We start from the raw sequence: 17406 nt of genomic DNA, 5'->3' as shown, positions 1-17406 counted from the left end.
AACCGTCAACCCAACACCACCATGCCCACTACACCATGTCCCTAAGCACCTCATCTACACGTCTTTTAAATACTTCCAGGGATGGTGACTCCACCACTTCCCTGGGCAGCCTGTTCCAAGGCCTGACCGCTCTTTCAGGAAAGAAATTTCTCCTAATGTCCAATCCAAACCTCCCTTGGTGCAACTTGAGGCCATTTCCTCTCGTCCTATCGCTTGTTACTTGGCAGAAGAGACCAACACCCACCTCGCTACAACCTCCTTTCAGGTAGTTGTAGAGCGCGATGAGGTCTCCCCTCAGCCTCCTCTTCTCCAGACTAAACAACCCCAGTTCCCTCAGCCGCTCCTCATAAGACTTGTGCTCCAGGCCCTTCACCAGCTTCGTTGCCCTCCTCTGGACATGCTCCAGCACCTCAGTGTCCTCCTTGTAGTGAGGGGCCCAAAATTGAACACAGGATTCGAGGTGCGGCCTCACCAGTGGCAAGTACAGGGGCATGATCACCTCCCTGCTCCTGCTGGCCACACTATTTCTGATACAGGCCAAGATGCTGTTGGCCTTCTTGGCCACCTGGACACACTGCCGGCTCATGTTCAGCCGGCTGTCAATCAGCACGCCCAGGTCCTTTTCCTCCGGGCGGCTTTCCAACCACTCTTCCCCAAGCCTGTAGCGTTGCCTGGGGTTGTTGTGGCTGAAGTGCAGGACCCGGCACTTGGCCTTGTTGAACCTCATACAGTTGGCCTCGGCCCATCGATCCAGCCTGTCCAGGTCCCTCTGCAGAGCCTTCCTACCCTCCAGCAGATCAACACTCCCTCCCAGCTTGGTGTCGTCTGCGACAAGGAGTCACTACACAGGGGCTGTGCCTGCTGTAGATACCCCACGGACACAAGCCCTTGGTGGCCCACAGCAAAGGGCTGTTATCAATCAGACCAACCTACACCAAGTGGCCTAAAACTGCTTAACCCAGTAGTACTAATACAACATTTGCAAAGCATAAATTTAATACTACAATTTTTTTTCAAAAGCCTTTTGAAGGTTTGGCTTAATCAGCTGTTTGTCATCCACTCATCAGCTGCTAAAAGGGACACCTTCCGCTGTGCAAACTGCACCAATATCTGTAAACTCCACATAAAAAGCTTGAAGCAAACAGACAGGAAAAGCAAGCGTGGCATGGTGAAGCCCAGATTTCCAAATCGGCTGCAAGGCTAAGCACACAGTATCATCCCAGTCTCACAAGCTACACAGACTCATGGGAGAGGGCATTAAAAAAAGAGAAGAGAAATCTGTACAACCTTTTCCACCATATCATGTATTTTGCACAAGCCTGAAGAAAATATGAAACATTTCTAACAACAGGATGCAAATCTGTATATGTACTTAATTTTAAGTGAATTTTGGTGCTAGGGAAAGATGCTGTAGTTAAAATGCTGCAAAGCGTACCTTCTGCTAAGACAACAAGCTGATGCAGCACAAGATGGTAGCAGTGCGCAGCTCACCATGTTTCCCAACATCCTCCAAGGACCATGCTTATAGTGGGCAGCAATTAAGCAAGGAGGCCACCTAGTTCAAACTAGGGGAGGAAGGATGGCCCACTGAACCCAGCGCTCAGATTTCTGCTCCTCCATAGGTGGACCTGGTGGAGTTGTTTCATTCCTCTGTGCATTACCTCGCACCACGCTTTTCTTCCTAACGTAAATGCTATGCAATTACATGCATTAGGATTTAAGAAGGGCTCAAATCCATGCTAATGGAGGCTAGGCTAAAGAATACAGGGATATTTAACTGCTAAAAACAAAGGATTAAATCTATAAACAGGAACCAAGAGATCTGTTTTGATTCCCGTAATGCTATCTGCCTTGAACAAACTCTGTGGATACATTAGTCTCTGGCTAGCCCATACATGACAAAAAACCTCACGCTACCTAACTCACTCGAGTGACTGAGCCACACTGGAAGTGGTGGAGGGAAAGGACTTCTGGGAACCTTCTCTATTCCCTTCATATGACATCTAAGCTGTGACTGTGAATCTCTCCCCCAAGCAATAACACTACTTCATGTTGCTGTACATCCCCCCCTTTCCAAGCAGCACATGAAAATGATGCTCCATCCTTGCCAGATTCATTGCTGCCCAGGGGGTTAAATACAGCAGCAATGAATTGACCAGTCTTGTTAATTTAATTCAGCTACATAGGAAATCTGTAAACAGAAGCAGAGGCCATGACAATACTATCAGAGGGCTCTGAACACAGCATTGTATAATTTGCTTCTGGTTATTGCTGCTAACCATGCAAGCAAGAGGAAATTTTCCTACTGAACATTTTACATTTTTACTGTTTAAGCTCTTCCAGGTAAGAAGAAAGTTTCCTACAGGCACATTGTTTTTTCTACCCTGCCAATTACCTTCACGAATAACATGCTGAATTAACATTTGACAAGACGCACTTCCAGCGACTGCAACCCAGAGCTAGTTCAACAGTAGCTGGAGGTGAAAGTCTCCCTCGAATCGCCGGGGAAGGCAGCATCACCTGCCCTGGCTCCGCTGGAATGGAGCAGCATTCGGGAGATGAGTGGTACCATGTTCCGTCCTCCCTTCCCAGTGCAATCTTATTTCCATAGCGCATCTCTTCAAACACAGCGCGTACAAAATTCATTGTAAATTTTTCTAGCAACTTTACGGAGATAGTTGCCTCCATAACAAGCACTATGCAGTAACCATCTATAGATAAGTAGATTGTCCAGAGAGTGAAGCTAACCATCCAACAGCCTCCGCACCCTAGGAAAATCCATACAAGACAGAAAATTACTTACCTAGGAATTAAAGTTGAGAAGTGACCTATTAAGAAGTTCTCCATTACTTAGTGTGTGACTGTATTCATCATCAAAATCCTGCCCAAGAAGTCAGAGGCAGAGAAAGCCTTACAATGGTAGGAATTCACCCTTGGAAGGGGAACAATGCCACATGTTTACTCCTGCCCAAAGGGCCCAGAGATTTAGGGATTGTCTTTAAAATCCTATTCTGGAAATGAAAGTAAAAATTGCTAATCCCAGAACCAACCAGACAGATTTACAAACCTCTGAATCTTAATTGCAAACTCCCAAGAATTCAGGCATCAAGAAAGTGGTGACCTAGAATAAGAAAGTGGTCAGGAGAACGGACATAAAAATTGTATTTCAGACTAACCCTGAGGATCAAGTAAACCACACAAGCCAAACAAAACACTTGATACTACTGTGCCATCAAGGCTGGTCAGTTTGTCCACTGTACTACACCTTTTCCAGAGTATTTGCATCGTCTCTTTAACAAGCACCAAATCCAAGAGAAGCAACCCCACATAATACCTTGCAATAGATAGGGAGCCCAAGCACAGAGATTTTATGCTTATTTAGAGACAAACATAGACTACAGAATTCATAGAGGAGCTTGCTAACACCCTGTCAGCAACAGTGACAAAATAGCTGAGACCAGGCATCTTGGAAAATTTCAGTGCACACAGGAGTCAACACCACCCACCTCCTGCTACACCTCCCAAGGATGGTCAGGGACAGGCACTACTTCAGGCAGACTGTCAACACGTTCACATCGTAGCCAGAGAGTTCCTCATTCTGAGGGGACAGGACCACTCTCCCCAATTTGCCTGCAACCCCCACACCAACAAATACTAAAACCCGACAGAAACAGGAACATTTTTATCACAGGATGAACCAGACCTAGTGAAGTACTATCCATGTTAAAATATGCAGACTGGCTAGTCTTTTCCCTATACATAGAGATGCCTCAGATTTTCGGATGCTAGCATGATAAGGTGAAAAATCACCAAAGGTGAAAAACAGCAGCTGATACAGAAAGGATGGAACAAATACAGAAAGGATGAACAAATGCTATATTGAATGCTGCACTGCAAAGCAAGCCAACCTCCCTATCAAACTCTAACAGAGCTGCCAAACCCTGCCCCACGAAGCTACCAAGACTGTAAGCTACTTCTATGGTAAATGCCTGCTTTAATCATGAGTTCCAAAACCGAAACAAACGCCAAGCTCAAAAAAAAAAGCCAACGCAAAAACTGTCTTCCTGTTTTCACTGGAAAGGTCATGCCTATTTAAGGAAACCTTCCCAAGTAACATGGACATGCTCCATCTACATCCATCAACTAACAGCCCAGCGTTAAGTGTAATCACTCATCAAAAAAATCCTAGTCCTTAAAGGAGTCATGGTCTAAGCTGCGAATCCAACCCATGCTCCTCCTGGCATGCAAAGGAGTCACAAATACCTGATACCACTCAAGATGAAAACATGAAGCCATTGACCAGCAGAGGAGGAATCCTTACTCACCCCTTTAAGCATCAAATAATAGGAGGAAAATACACACAAAAAAAAGTGTCACAGCACCTCCATCTATTCTAGTCAACACCCTCCCCATGGGAAACACCCATCCCCAGGAGAACCTATACATTGGTCACAGTCTGGCTGAAAGAGGTATGCTCAGATATGTTCTCAACCCCATAGACAGAGAGGTTTCAGGACAGAACGTGAAGCGTCAAGAATTCTTAGTGGTGCTAATTTGTGATTTATCAACAGAGAAGAGTTATTTTTCTGAATCTGCAGTATTTGGCACTGACCATATGATGCTCCTGTTGAAAGAAGACAGAAGAGATCGGGCAAGATGGTGAAATGCAGCAAGTCTTTTCTGGAGGGATGCAATTAGTGGACAGAGGCACATGGGAAAAAACAGACCTAATTACAAGCACCATTTCAATTTCCTGGCATAGCCACACACAGACATATATATATATATAGACACATATATCAGATAATTGGTCAGATAACATATACTCAAATGCCAGTCTCGGTCTCATTCACCACATCCAAGTCCATCACAACAGTCCAGTTCTTGGACAAGTCTAACTCACAGGTCAGAAGTGGGCACTGGAAGAAGGATAGACAGATGGAAACACTACAAAGAGTTAAGTCCCACTGTAACCTTCTTTATTTGAAAATCAAAATCTACAGTTGGTCCATTTCCTTTTTTCTTCCCCTTCTTCTCTCCTCCGAAGTTTTCTCCGGCCGATGGTTGATGTTTAACCATCACACAGACAGCACTGTTCACAAATGCCGCTATCGCCTCCTGCTGAATCCATCCCATCCTGGCAAATGATGGCCTTGCCTCTGCTGTTTGAGACTGTGACCTCTCAGGCCAGCTCTCACAACATGGGGCACCTGGCATGCAGACCACCGCTCTTAGGGAAATCTAACTAGCCCAGGAAATCAGAAGTTTCCAAGAGTGCCTAGGTATAAAGGTCATACGGAGAAAAAGCTGTTAGATCCAGCTGGTGACTTTAGCAGATGCCAGGTTTCCACCGGATTCGTGTGAGCACTGGAGAGGCCTCAGCCTCATCTCCTCCCCTCACTTCAAGGTAACAAGAGTTTCTAGAACGCACGCTGAGGCACAAAGAAGGCATTGCCAGGTTGGTCTTTATCTCCTTTTGGGAAAAAGCAGTGGGATGGGGTGGTTTTTTCCTCCCCTACAGCTTTATACTACTGGTCCAAGTGCGAATCCAAGCGCCGTAGTCTGACAATCTTGGCAACAAGATAGGGCATCCAGTCCAAAATCCTGGTCTTGTTCTCCAGGGCTCTCTGCAGATGACAGAGCCCCAGCCGTACAGCACATTTCTAGTCCCCCTTTTTCTCAGCACTGTACTCAGCTAAGAAGAGAACAGAATCGAACACCCACATGCAGAAGCAATAAAAAGCAGGTAGTGACGGGATGCATCACGGACACATTATTCAACAAGCAAAAGGAAGGAGATACAAGCCCATGATCACCCAAGTACTTTTAACCCAAGACACCTGAATCCCAAGTAGCAGGATTGTTTTGCAGCCCAAATGTATCACAAAGCCTCTCCAGCAAAACGTGCCTTAGCTTGCCTCCTTCTCCTCCCTGCTAACCCCACAAGCACCCATGCTGAGACCTGTGTCCCCAGGAAGGGGGAGAGTTGCCGGTCCCCCATGTAGCCAACGCAGGGAGTGGGTCAGGAGCCGGTTCCTGCCTTTCCTGTCCACGCAGAAGCTTTCTGCTTGCTAACGGACCAAAACGTGCTTTTAACTCAAAAAGTAAGGTAGCTACGTTCTCTTCTAAAACAGCATTTCAATTGCAAAAGTCAAGGGTTGTGGATTAAAAAACTCCAGTTACAGCTACCCATGCAACTTCCATTCTGTTTCCTCAGGGGCAGGGATGTTACAACAAATCAGGCTTATGTGCTATTTCTTCCCAACTCCCGCTTCATTCAAGCCTAGGAACCGCTGCGTTCTGAGCAGGAAAAACAGCTGCAGAAACCAAAAGTTATGTGATTTTGTAGTTAAAGACAAGCAATATCCCTTCTACTTAAAAAGTTAGTTTCCAAACCTCATCTTCTAAGTAAAGTTTTGCTATGATGATGACCAAGTTACTTAATTCAAGCTTTTCCGTCGTTTTTTAAGATGAAGACAACATCACTTTGCATTTGCCCAACATGACACACTTAAGGATCAGCCTGTGGAAGTGGTAGGTATTCATATATACAGTGGAAGTTGTAGAGAGCTGTAGATCAAGGATTTAAACACTACCAAAACCCCACCAGCTACAATAAAAAATACAATTAAAAAATAAATCAGGTTGCAAATGTCAATGGGATTTTTGCAAAACTGGTCTTATTACCAATACCTCAATTCCTCGTTTCTACAATAAGAGACAACATACCTTTTCTACCTCTCAGGAAAACTACAAAAATAAGATCATTAGTATCAGTGAAGCACCCACACTACAGTGGTGAGTACTGTAGAAGAGACCATTAAAAATTAATAGTTCTGTATTCAGTGCAAGGTTTAGATTATCTGCAGTAAATCCAGTTTGGGGTCACACATGAGATGAAAAGGAAGAAATGAAATATTGAATAAGCTCTCAGTCTAAAGCCTGACCTCACACCCATTTTAACTGATAACAAAACTCCTGCTAGATTTAATAGCGCCTCAGTGAGTATTATGCGTTTGAGGCACTTATGGAGATTAAGTCATCTCTAAAAACATAAAATGTATGACCACATAATTAAGACCTGACACAGTGCCTTCTTGTCACATTCTCCTGCCGGGCACTTGCTGGGTACGAGCTCCAGCCCCTACCATGCTGGATGCACCACGTACTAAATCCCCCCCGGTCACAGCCTGTTGCAGCGCTGGTTCTCACTCTGGCATGTTCTCTGTCTCCTCACCCCTTTGCATTGAGGAGACAGCACCCACCAGCTTCAGACCACCCAGGACAAACACCAATTCCCACAGCACCACCATAGCGTAACACACCTTTTCCTAAAACTGGAGCATTGAGGGCATTCTGCATTTTCACACACTTCAACTTCCACTCCTGGACAAAACAAGTAACAAGACGGGCAGGAGCTTCAGAAGTCAACTGATTTCTCCTGCAGGCTGCCCAAGAGACATTCAGATCTCAGCAAACCAGCAGAAGTGATGCGTATACTTTACTCCCTCAGTTTCCTCCATAAACCAGATTATTCCTGAGGCCGACATCACACAGACTGCTGCTTCCTGCTCTCGTACATCCCACCAGCCCTAGGACATCTGCCCATACCACACTGCCAGCCTCCACCACCTTCAGTATGCCCCATGGTTCAATCTGCTGCAGCAACACCACAGCCTAGGTTGCCTTCCCTGAACGAACCTTTTGGATCTCCCCAGGTTGTGTGGCTGGTCCCGCTCATGGGAGTAGAAGCAGCATCACTTAGAGAGAGTGGTCTTTAATCCCAGGAATCACCCCAGGACACTCCAAAGCTGAGCTCCGAGAAGAACTGGTGCCTACAGGCAAGGAGAAGTGCCTACAAAACATACTCCATCCTGGTCCAGCTTCGCTCCAAGGATACACAGGGCTTTTAACATGAAACAAGGATAGGAAAGAGGCCTCTGATGGACCTTCTCTCCAGGACAGGAGAGTACAAAGGATAATGGAGAAGTCCTTTAATGCATGCTCTTCCCCTCATTTCTTCTTCCCACAAAAAGGGAAGCAAAGCCACAGAACAGAATAAAAACAAAAAGCCAGGCAGAGATGGCTCAGAAGCACCATCTTATAGCGGCTGCTCCGAGAGTCACGCCTGGCTATGCTGCCTGCAGAACCAGGGCTGCAGGGAGAAGGCACCCAGCCCTGCAGCAGGGCAGGGCCCAGCCTTCTCCCCGCCTCGCCCACCCGAGGGGACAAGCAGGCTGGAGGAAAGGCGACCTTCCCACCCCTCTCCGGCTAAGGGAACGGCAACTGCAAGCAGCAAATTATAGGCCTAGGATCCCAGCTACAGCCTCTCCTCAGCCCACGCAGCACTAAATCCAGGCTTTTAAGTGACGCCTTGGTGGGATTTTCTTCCCGGGCATCGCCACCAATGGTGACAACCACCCCAACTGTCTACAAGAATCCCCTGCAGAAATAGCAGGGGAAAAGCTGTGCAGAAAGCCTCTGCTAAAAGAGCACGCTCCGGTCTCTTGAAGAAACCTGAGCTGGATCCAGATCCCAGGGCCTCAAAGGCCTCTGGGGAGAATATTTTGATATTCGCAACACACAGAAATGCCACATAAGGTTGCTTCTTTAGCCTCTCTATTAAAGGAAATTTAGCTACATACAGCCAGAGGGTAAAAAGTGCTGATACGCTGGGGTTTTTTTCCCCCCTTAAATGGTGCAGGTTCTTCCCCATCTCTATGCTAATACTTGCATTATTGCTGAGGCAATTATGAGCAGATAAAACCCAAGAAAGTCGTACAGAAAAAGCAACAATTGCTTCTAGCCCACGCTCTTTGAAGTAAGCATCCAATCTTCCCGCACAACTAACTCTCATAGTCAAAGGCAAACATAAGCAACAGCCCCGGGAACACACAGCCACTTCAAAAACATGCCAGACCGAATCCCACTGTCCTACCAAGAGGTGCAAGTAAAAGATCTCATGACCTCTTTTCTAATCGGTATAAATCACAAGTACACTTTGCCCACACTCCAAAGGTTAGGAGGTAGCAATGGTATAGCTGATTGAACATCAATGTTGCACCAGCTGAGCTGGCAGAAACTGCCAAAGTTTCCTGCTCTGCCCAAACAGATGCTGGATCCAGCTCAAGTTCAGCTGTTGCCCCTCATGAAACAAGGGGACTTTTGTATACAACCTTTCCTACTTTGCAGCTACTTAAATACATCATATCATTGCTAAGGAGTTAGCATCCTATTTCCTTCAGTCCAGCAAGAGAGCTGCTGCCAAGGGTGGTTTCGATAGATGCCACATGTACGCCTGACCAGCCAAACGAGAGAGACGGGAACGGTTCACAAGCCTCTTCCCAAACACCCTGGAAATCCTCCAGAGCTGAGGAGGAGAACGCAGGTTAGAAACTTCAACCTGCGACGGGCCCTTCTCAGCGAAGCCCAAGAGACAGCAAAGCTTTCCTACAGGAGAGGTGCCTTGGCACGGAGCCCTGACAAGGAGCGCTGCAGGTCAGGACGGTAGCATGGTCCAAGCCTGCTGAGGACTGTTTCGTACAGCCCTGGCCATCATTGGGCTTGGCTCTTACAAACATCTCAAATTCAACCTGGAAAAAAGGAGGTGCGCTCAGGAAAGTGAAGCAGAGGGAGGGGGAAGCATGCTGGGGAAAATACATACACATCTTTCAAACTAGCATTTTCCTGAATTTAGAAAAGATTGCTGGCAAAATTAAATTTACTGGAGAGCAAAGGGAGTTAAGGCCCAAAATGCAGTCAAGCAGCTCTAATCCCTAAACATCGGGATTATCTCATGACAGCTACACTCCAGTGTCCACTCAATACCACTGTAAAATGTAGATCAACAGAATGCTTCAATGAACTGGAACTCGTTACCTCTAATTGCTTCTCTCACTTCACTTCTGGATGTTCCTTTGATCCCTCAGCCACTGCATTTCAAAAGCACACATACACACGGAAGTTCAAGTAATATCTGAGATGGGCAAATTAAATAAGAGGGTTCCAGCCCAACAAAACACCTGCCCTCCTCTTTCACTTCTTATGAAAACTAAGGTTTGCCCCATGCCACGAGAGAAGTCAGCAGCATAGAGTGACAGATTTTAAAACATCTTCAACCAATACAACCCCTAACATTTTCCAAAGGGGCAGAGGTTCCTGTGCAGCAAACCAAAGGCTGTTAGCGACAGGCTTTATTTTTCCAAGCTAACAGGGGTACGTCCCTCAGCAGCAGTCTCCAGGGGGCCATGGACCACACACAGAATCCAGTTCAGGTTCGTCTCAACTTCAGTTTGACTTCCCTACCACTAGTGCAAATGAAGCAGTTAATTATTTTATTTTACTGCTGCCTCCTTTGCATCTCCTATCTTCTGATATTCCTGCTGCCACCAGCCTCGCCGCAGCAGAGCCGCTGAAAGCCCTCAGTGCAGCCACGATAAAGCACGAAGCTTGCACAGCAACGCAGCTGCTAAACCTTCAGTGACCAGCACTTCTTTGAGACAGTCTTGAAAACAGAGGTGTGAACCCCCGATGCAAAAGGGCAAGGTGGGAGCCCTGCTTGCTAGGTCATTGCGAGGAAAAGCTGACAGAGGGTATTTCACAGGACATGCCTGGGAAAGAGGCAAGTTGCTCCGAACTCAGCTAGGTGGGCAACCTTTCCGAAATGCAAGGACAGTCCAGGCTTTCTGCAAAATGCCAGCACGCTCATGTTTCTAAATGGAAATTCTGAAAAAGAAAAATAGAAAGTTTATGTCTACAGCTGGTAGACATATGCAGAAGGAAACCATCTCCAGTAGAGCCAGACCTCTGTTCGGCTTCCAACCTCACAACCGCGGCCATCACCTTTAAACAGAAACCTCTGAAATCCAAGAAGAAATACCGACAGAGCCTGGAGGGGTACTAAAGCATCCAGAATACTTTACTTGGGCTTTCCATTTTCCTGAATATGGCAAGAAAAGAGCCAACATTAAAGTGCTCTCAACATCCCTAAAATCCAAACTTTCAGTCTGTTTGCCAAACGTTTTCTTTGAACTGGAGATTTTCTAAGTATTCCCAGACTCTGTCAGGTCTAACTCATAACACTCAAATATGTAAAAAAAAACAAAGGACAAAAGCAAACAGAGAAGTAACAACAAACTTAAAGGTGATTCATTGTGTCTCATCACATCAGCAATAGTTCGTCCAAACAGCATCCCAGGAAACCTCATCCTGGACCCAAGGCAGGAGTCAGCTTCTAAATATTGGAATTTCACTTCTTTTCTAGAATATCTTGAATCCCCTGTATTGCTCTGCATCTCATTATGAAGACGGCCATGCCATGAATAATAAGAAGGAGGAAGAAGTTAACCTGATTACACAGCTTTTCCACAATTTACTGGAACTAGATGTTCTCTTCTGCAAGATTTAAAAATACAGATTTTCATAGGGTCCCCCACAGCACAAAAGCTGTTATTCACTGGCCCCTTCTCAATTACAGCCCCAGTCAATCCTCTTACTTGTAAAACCCAAACCTGTCTTTGGAAATTATCAGCAGATTGATTTCTTGCCCTCCTCTGGAGCACCACAAACAGGCCATAGTTTGAACAAGGACACTGGATGTCATGAAGCACCAGCAATATCCCCGCTCTCCCCTTTCTGTGGCACGCTGCCGTTCAAGGTTTCCAGTCTTCGTGCTGGAAGGAGTCAAGCTGGTAGAGGGTGTTACAGACCATCTTCTGGCTTGTGGTAGGAAGAGAAACCGTGGACTTCCTTGCGGAGCAAAGACTTATTGTCTATTGCATCATTATTTAGTCACAGGGGACTGATCTCAACACCACTAGTCATCTTTATGAACCCTATGCAGACATGCCTGAATGACAACACAAAGTCACCACTCATGGCTGCCATGAAAAGTTTACGTGGAACTGGATAAGGCATAGACCACAGCTGCATTAACTGTCTTCCCTGACTAGTCGGCCGTGCTCACAGTTGCAGAAGAGTAATTCCCCCAAATACTCAGGGATACTGAGCACACAAGTCATTCGCGAAACAGGAACAAGGATCAGCTCTGTTCACACCTTGCATCTAATTCCAACCACATATTACCTCTAGGTATAATTTTAATCCACTAACCAGCCTAGACCCCATAAAAAAGTTAAATCAAAATTCAGCTTGGGGACCGAACAAGGAGTTGATTAACTCATTCAACCCCATGCAAAGTAACTGGAAGATATTCTAATAACTTTCTTCAGCAGTGTAAGCTGGCTGGTACACCTCTAGCACCTTGATGGGGAAGACAAACACAGCAGCCTGGAATTACACCCTTGTCTGCAGCTCCAAAGAGAAAGAAGGGACACTTCCCAACTAGCCACAACACAATTTCTCGCCTTTCATTATGTGAGGAACAAAGGAGAAGAGAGATTATTGCAACTTATTGGTACTTTCTCTTCCATCTGTGTAGCAGTCAACCTCTTCTGACAAGCAGCAAATACAGCTGCATCAACAACTGCATTTTGGTGCAGTTTCACAAGTGACTTACGCCAATATAACTTTATTTTTTTTTCTCCCCTCTGTTAGGGACTATTTTTACCCACATCAGCAAGCTGATCCAAATGATTCAACTCATCCAAGCCAGCAAACAGAGAGCAAGCTAGTTCCTAGCTAGTATTTATACAGTTAAAAAGCAGCAGTACCTTTGGGGCCCTTCACTTCCAAAGCTTACAAATATATCCAAATACTTCCAGGAGACATTCCTGGCCAGTGGCGTTTGATTTTTGCCACTTACGGACCAGAAGGAGCTAAAAAGCAGCAGTTTGTGCTGGACCTTTTGCTCCCACGCCACGATTAACTGAAATATGTCCCAGAAGCAGATAGCAGCCATGATCCGATTTGTCCCAATCCCAACTCAAGCAGCTTTACACCACCCTCCTAACAAGATCAGCACTGGCCAAACACCATTTATCCGGCCTGATCAGAGATGGATTAGATAATGAAACCCTAACTGCATAAGCTGTCTGAGCATGCTGGCCTGAGACAGCAGAAAACAAGAAGTCCAGTAAATTTAAGGGCTACTTTGCCCCAAGTTCTTAATAACTAGCTACTATCTTATCTTCCTATAGGCTAGTTTTTATATTTCATGTTAACAGACCCAAAGAAAAGCTATTAGTTTTACAGTTGCATTAGTAATTTCTATAGCTAAATGATTTATTTCAGCATTACAAGCCGTGTTCATATCCTGAACCATCGGTAGGTAGGGGTTATGCAAAGAAGAAACTGGTGAGCGTGGCACCCCCGGATTCCTCGCTATCAGCCGAGAGACACGAGGTCACCAAGTTTACACAGCAACAGCCTGTGGCTCTGGAACAGGAAATAGAAAATTGACAGGATCTGCAGGAAAAACAAGGTACAACAGTTGCTGGTGTTATTTCCAGCTTCCAGAAAGCCTCTAGTACATGGAGGGGGGGAAGAAAAAACCCCAAAGAATAGGCTCTTTATTCCTCTTGTAAGCACTACGTACAGTTAAACATAGAATTTACTAAAAAGAACCCGTTTTTCTAAAATAAGGTACTTCAAAAGCATACACTATCTGAGCAGAAATCCTCATGAAAGGCAATCTTGTGTTTTGACTTTTAGGTAAAAAGATATTGAATTTCCCAAACATTAAAGTACATATTTTTCCTAGCTCTGATATTATTTGTAAGTTTGGCTTCAAATTTGGTATTTCTTCCTTAGAACTATGGGGAGATTCTCCAAATAAATAAGCCACACTCTTTAACTGTAAAAAAAGTCAAGGGAAACTTCTGGACATAATGGTATGTGTATGTGCATATATACATACATACATATATACATGTTTATTTTCATCTTTTATATGGAAAAGATTGAAAAATCTTAATACCAAGTAACTACAATACGGGAGTCCCAGTCTGAAGAACAGTTATACTGATTTTAAACACACTTAGCTTCAAAATTGGACTCTACTAGTTGCACTTCTCCACCTAATTTCTCCACTGTTTGCCAGCGTTTGATACGGAAACAAAACCCAACTTTCCACTAAGATCCACAATTAATCCCTACTACCATTACCACCAGTATTACACATTGCCGTGCACACGCACCGTCATAGCCCCATGGTTAAATGCTGCAATCTTAATATCCTGTACTATTCATTGAACAGATAACAAAACGCTTTCCTCGATGTAAATATAGAGGGGAGTCTTTTATGGATACAAAAATTGTACTCGTTTGCAATAAAAAAAATAAAATTTTAAGACTGTTTTGTTAAAGCAGTTCAAGTCCCTTCCTGGGCAATTTTCAGTTGATTTACCACTGGTTTACATCAACACCAACCCGTTTAACCACTAACTGCAGGTAAACTGGTGCATGTCGTGTAGCTACGCAAGACCTGTGCCTCAGTTCGACTCCAAAGAGCTGGAAGAATTTCATGTCACCATGTTCACGCACTCATTCATAATTCCTAGCAAGATACAACATATAAGCACTCCTTCAATGCTGAGCATTTTTCTCCTTGCAATTATACACGTTGTCTGAGTCATACTTGACACCTACGTGTGGGAGAAGATACTACTTCAAGGAATAAAACAGCACGGCGCGGTTTTTGCTGGCCCTTGCACAAGCAGCAGCACTCGGGTGTGAAGCTCCAGCCTATGTTCAGCCCACACCATCAGGCTGGGGAAAAAGTGATGTTGTGAGGTGGGGAGACCACCACGAAAGGCTTAACATCAAACAGAACCACAAACAAAACCCTCCTGCTGCAAGCTATTTTGAAAAAAAAAATCTTGAGCATGCAAACTGGGGACAGCCTGGGAAATAAAAAGGGAAGATCGTGGGCCAACATTTGGCACCTAGATGAGAAGCACGTTAGAGAGGACAGGATGCTCCCCTTGGAAACTATCAACAGTGCTTACCAACCCAAGCAAACGTGAGAAGAGAAACAAGTTCAGATGAATAAATCACGCTACTTCCAGAGAGCTCCGATATACTCATCACAAGAAACGGAAGGAAAAAAGGCCAGTGCAATTGCCATAATAAAACAACCCTGTACAACACCCAGACAAAGGAAAGCAGAAATATCTTGGCAGCATCACCCCACAAACACAAAAGCGAATGCACCTGGAAAGAGCAATGTTTAGGAGACGATCAAATCGTGCTGGCAGAAGACGACAGGAACATAGGATCCTGTTGGCAGCCCCTGTGCCAAGCTGGAAGACGCCCACCCGACGCCCCACGACCCTTTTCCCCCTTCCCAGGCAGCACCCGGGATCTCTTCCGATGCTTTACGAGACCCAGGGCGGCGCGGGTAAACCACCGCCGGCCCCCGAAGCCCTGCCCATGCCCCGCGCCCAGCCCCGCCATCCGCGGCCTCCCCAGGGTCCCCGGCGGGGCGGCGGGCGGAGAACGGCGGTGCCCAGGGCGCCGGACCCAGCGGCGGCTCCCTGAAGGCCGCGGCCCCTCGCCGCCGTCCCACGTGCTGGGCTGCGCCCCGAGGGCCGCCCGCCTCGGGCCGGGGAGCCCCGGGCAGGAGACCCGCTCCCCCCCGCTGCTGGCGGGGCACTGGGCCGCACGTCCGTAAGCAACGCGCGGAATCCCGCAAACCGAAATTAAACGCGACCCGGCCCGGCCCAGCCACCCCCCTCCCGCCGAGCCCCGGTGCGGGAGAGCCGGCGAGGGCCCGCCCGGCCCAGCCCTGCCCGCTACCTGCATGCCGCCGCCGTCGGCCTCCGCCTCCGTCCGCAGCCGCTTGCTGTGGCCGCCCTCGGCGCCGTCCCCACCGGGCATGGGCTGCTCCAGCTCCGGCTCCCGCTTCACACCGCGGGCAGCCCCCCCACCGCCGCCGCCGCCGGCCAGGAGCTGCGGCTGTGGCTGCTGGTGCTGCTGCTGCTGCTGCGGGGGCTGGCCGCCCTCCGCCATCCGCGCCGCCGGAGCCCCGGCCGCCCCCCGCCGCGATCGCCCCGCTCTGTCACCGCGACGCCCGGCGCTGCCGGAGGAGGAGGAGGAGGAGGAGGAGGAGGAGGAGGGCGAGCCCCGCGCCGCGACCAGAGCAGCGGGCGCAGCCGGCTCCGACCCACCGGAGCGCCTCGGTCGCGGGCTCGGCGGCGGCTGAGGAGGGGCCGAAGCCCCTCGGCAATCTCCGGAAACGCCGGCCGGGCCGCCGGAGCCGCGCGACCCCCGCTCGGCAACCTTCGGCGGCGGCGGCGGCAGGCGGGGCGGGGGCGGGGTGGGGGCGGGGCTCACCGAGGGGCGGGGCGGGGCCGCCGCGGAGCACAGGCCGTCCGCGCCCGCCGCCACAGCCGCCGTCGCCGAGCCGCACGGGGCGGCGGGAAATGGCCGCCCGCCTGCTCGGCCCTCCCGCTGCACCCGGAGCCCGCCTCAGGCGGCGTCCACCCACCCCACGCCCGGGCTGCCTCGTCCCCCGCGGCCTGGGCTGAGCCGAGAGCGCAGCTCCGCGAGCGGCTGCGGGGGGGAGATGGCCGCAGGGTTAAGGCGGGAAGGCGGCCTGGTGTCCGCCTGCTCCTGGCCGCCTCTTTTCGCAACGGGGCTGGCCGCAGGCTTTGTGGTTTGGGCCGGTGCATCTTTTTCATGGACCGCGGTGGGTGCAGGACCCCCCCCGGCAGGGCCGGCGCAGTCACGCTGGCCGCAGGGGCGCCCACCCCTCGGGCAGAGCCGTGTCCCCCGAGCCCCCGCCACAAGCACAGCCATGTTCCTGGCGCCGCTCGCGCGGGGCTGCCTTTCGGGGTGAGGTTTCCACGGCTCTGCCTGTAAGGAGCGGTACTGAACTGAGGTGAATCTGGGGTGAGAGGTACTGACTTGATCCCCTGCTTCAGGAGCATCCAGCTTCTGGGGGTGTGCTGCCCAACTCGGTACGTGATGGTGCCCCTGCTCAGCACAACCTCCCACACTCATGGCACGTGTCCTTTCTGGCCTTTTCCAGGCTTCCTCCCTGCTGTTCTGGGCAGCTCACCCCAGGGCTCATCTCACAGCCCCAGGCCTGTGTCTGATTTCTTGAGAAAGGGGCTGATTTGCTTCCCCGTTCCTAATAGCCTCCATGGGTTTCTCCTGCATTTTTATATATAACTCCTCATCCGTTCTGCTGCAGATGACTTCCAACCAGATGGAGACGCCAGTCTTCAAAAACCTGAAGGGCTGTTCATCAGCCCTTTTGTATGTCTCCACATTTTTGATCTTGAAAAACAAATTTGAGATCCTCAACAGAAACGTGAAGTTGATTTCATTACGCAGCTGCTGTCTGGTAGCACCGAGGACGATGCCTGCCCTAGAATGAGGAACGCACAGGCAGCCTGTACTGTCCTGAAAGTAGTCTAGAAGCCATGGCAACTTGAGGGAGAACTAATCTGCAGATCATAATACAAATCTGCAGTTGGCTTTATTACGGGATGGGAATGGCAC

At 48.3% G+C, this 17406-nt stretch overlaps 1 protein-coding gene across 2 annotated transcripts in view; it reads right to left on the bottom strand.

The window, feature by feature from the left end:
• Positions 1 to 15910, bottom strand: part of RBFOX2 (RNA binding fox-1 homolog 2) — a 168831-nt gene extending 152921 nt beyond the window's left edge. For both annotated transcript variants that reach the window (XM_075156431.1, XM_075156440.1), the window contains exon 1: positions 15697 to 15910. In XM_075156431.1, the coding sequence (XP_075012532.1) occupies positions 15697 to 15909 (213 nt within the window). In that variant the 5' untranslated portion in view covers position 15910. The remainder of the gene's footprint in view (positions 1 to 15696) is intronic.
• Between the last annotated feature and the right edge of the window lie 1496 nt (positions 15911 to 17406).

The sequence above is a fragment of the Calonectris borealis genome, chromosome 1 (genome assembly GCF_964195595.1).
Source record: "Calonectris borealis chromosome 1, bCalBor7.hap1.2, whole genome shotgun sequence".
Lineage (NCBI taxonomy): Eukaryota > Metazoa > Chordata > Aves > Procellariiformes > Procellariidae > Calonectris > Calonectris borealis.
The sequence above is the reverse complement of the archived record's forward strand: the minus strand, read 5'-3'. Positions and strand labels throughout refer to the sequence as shown.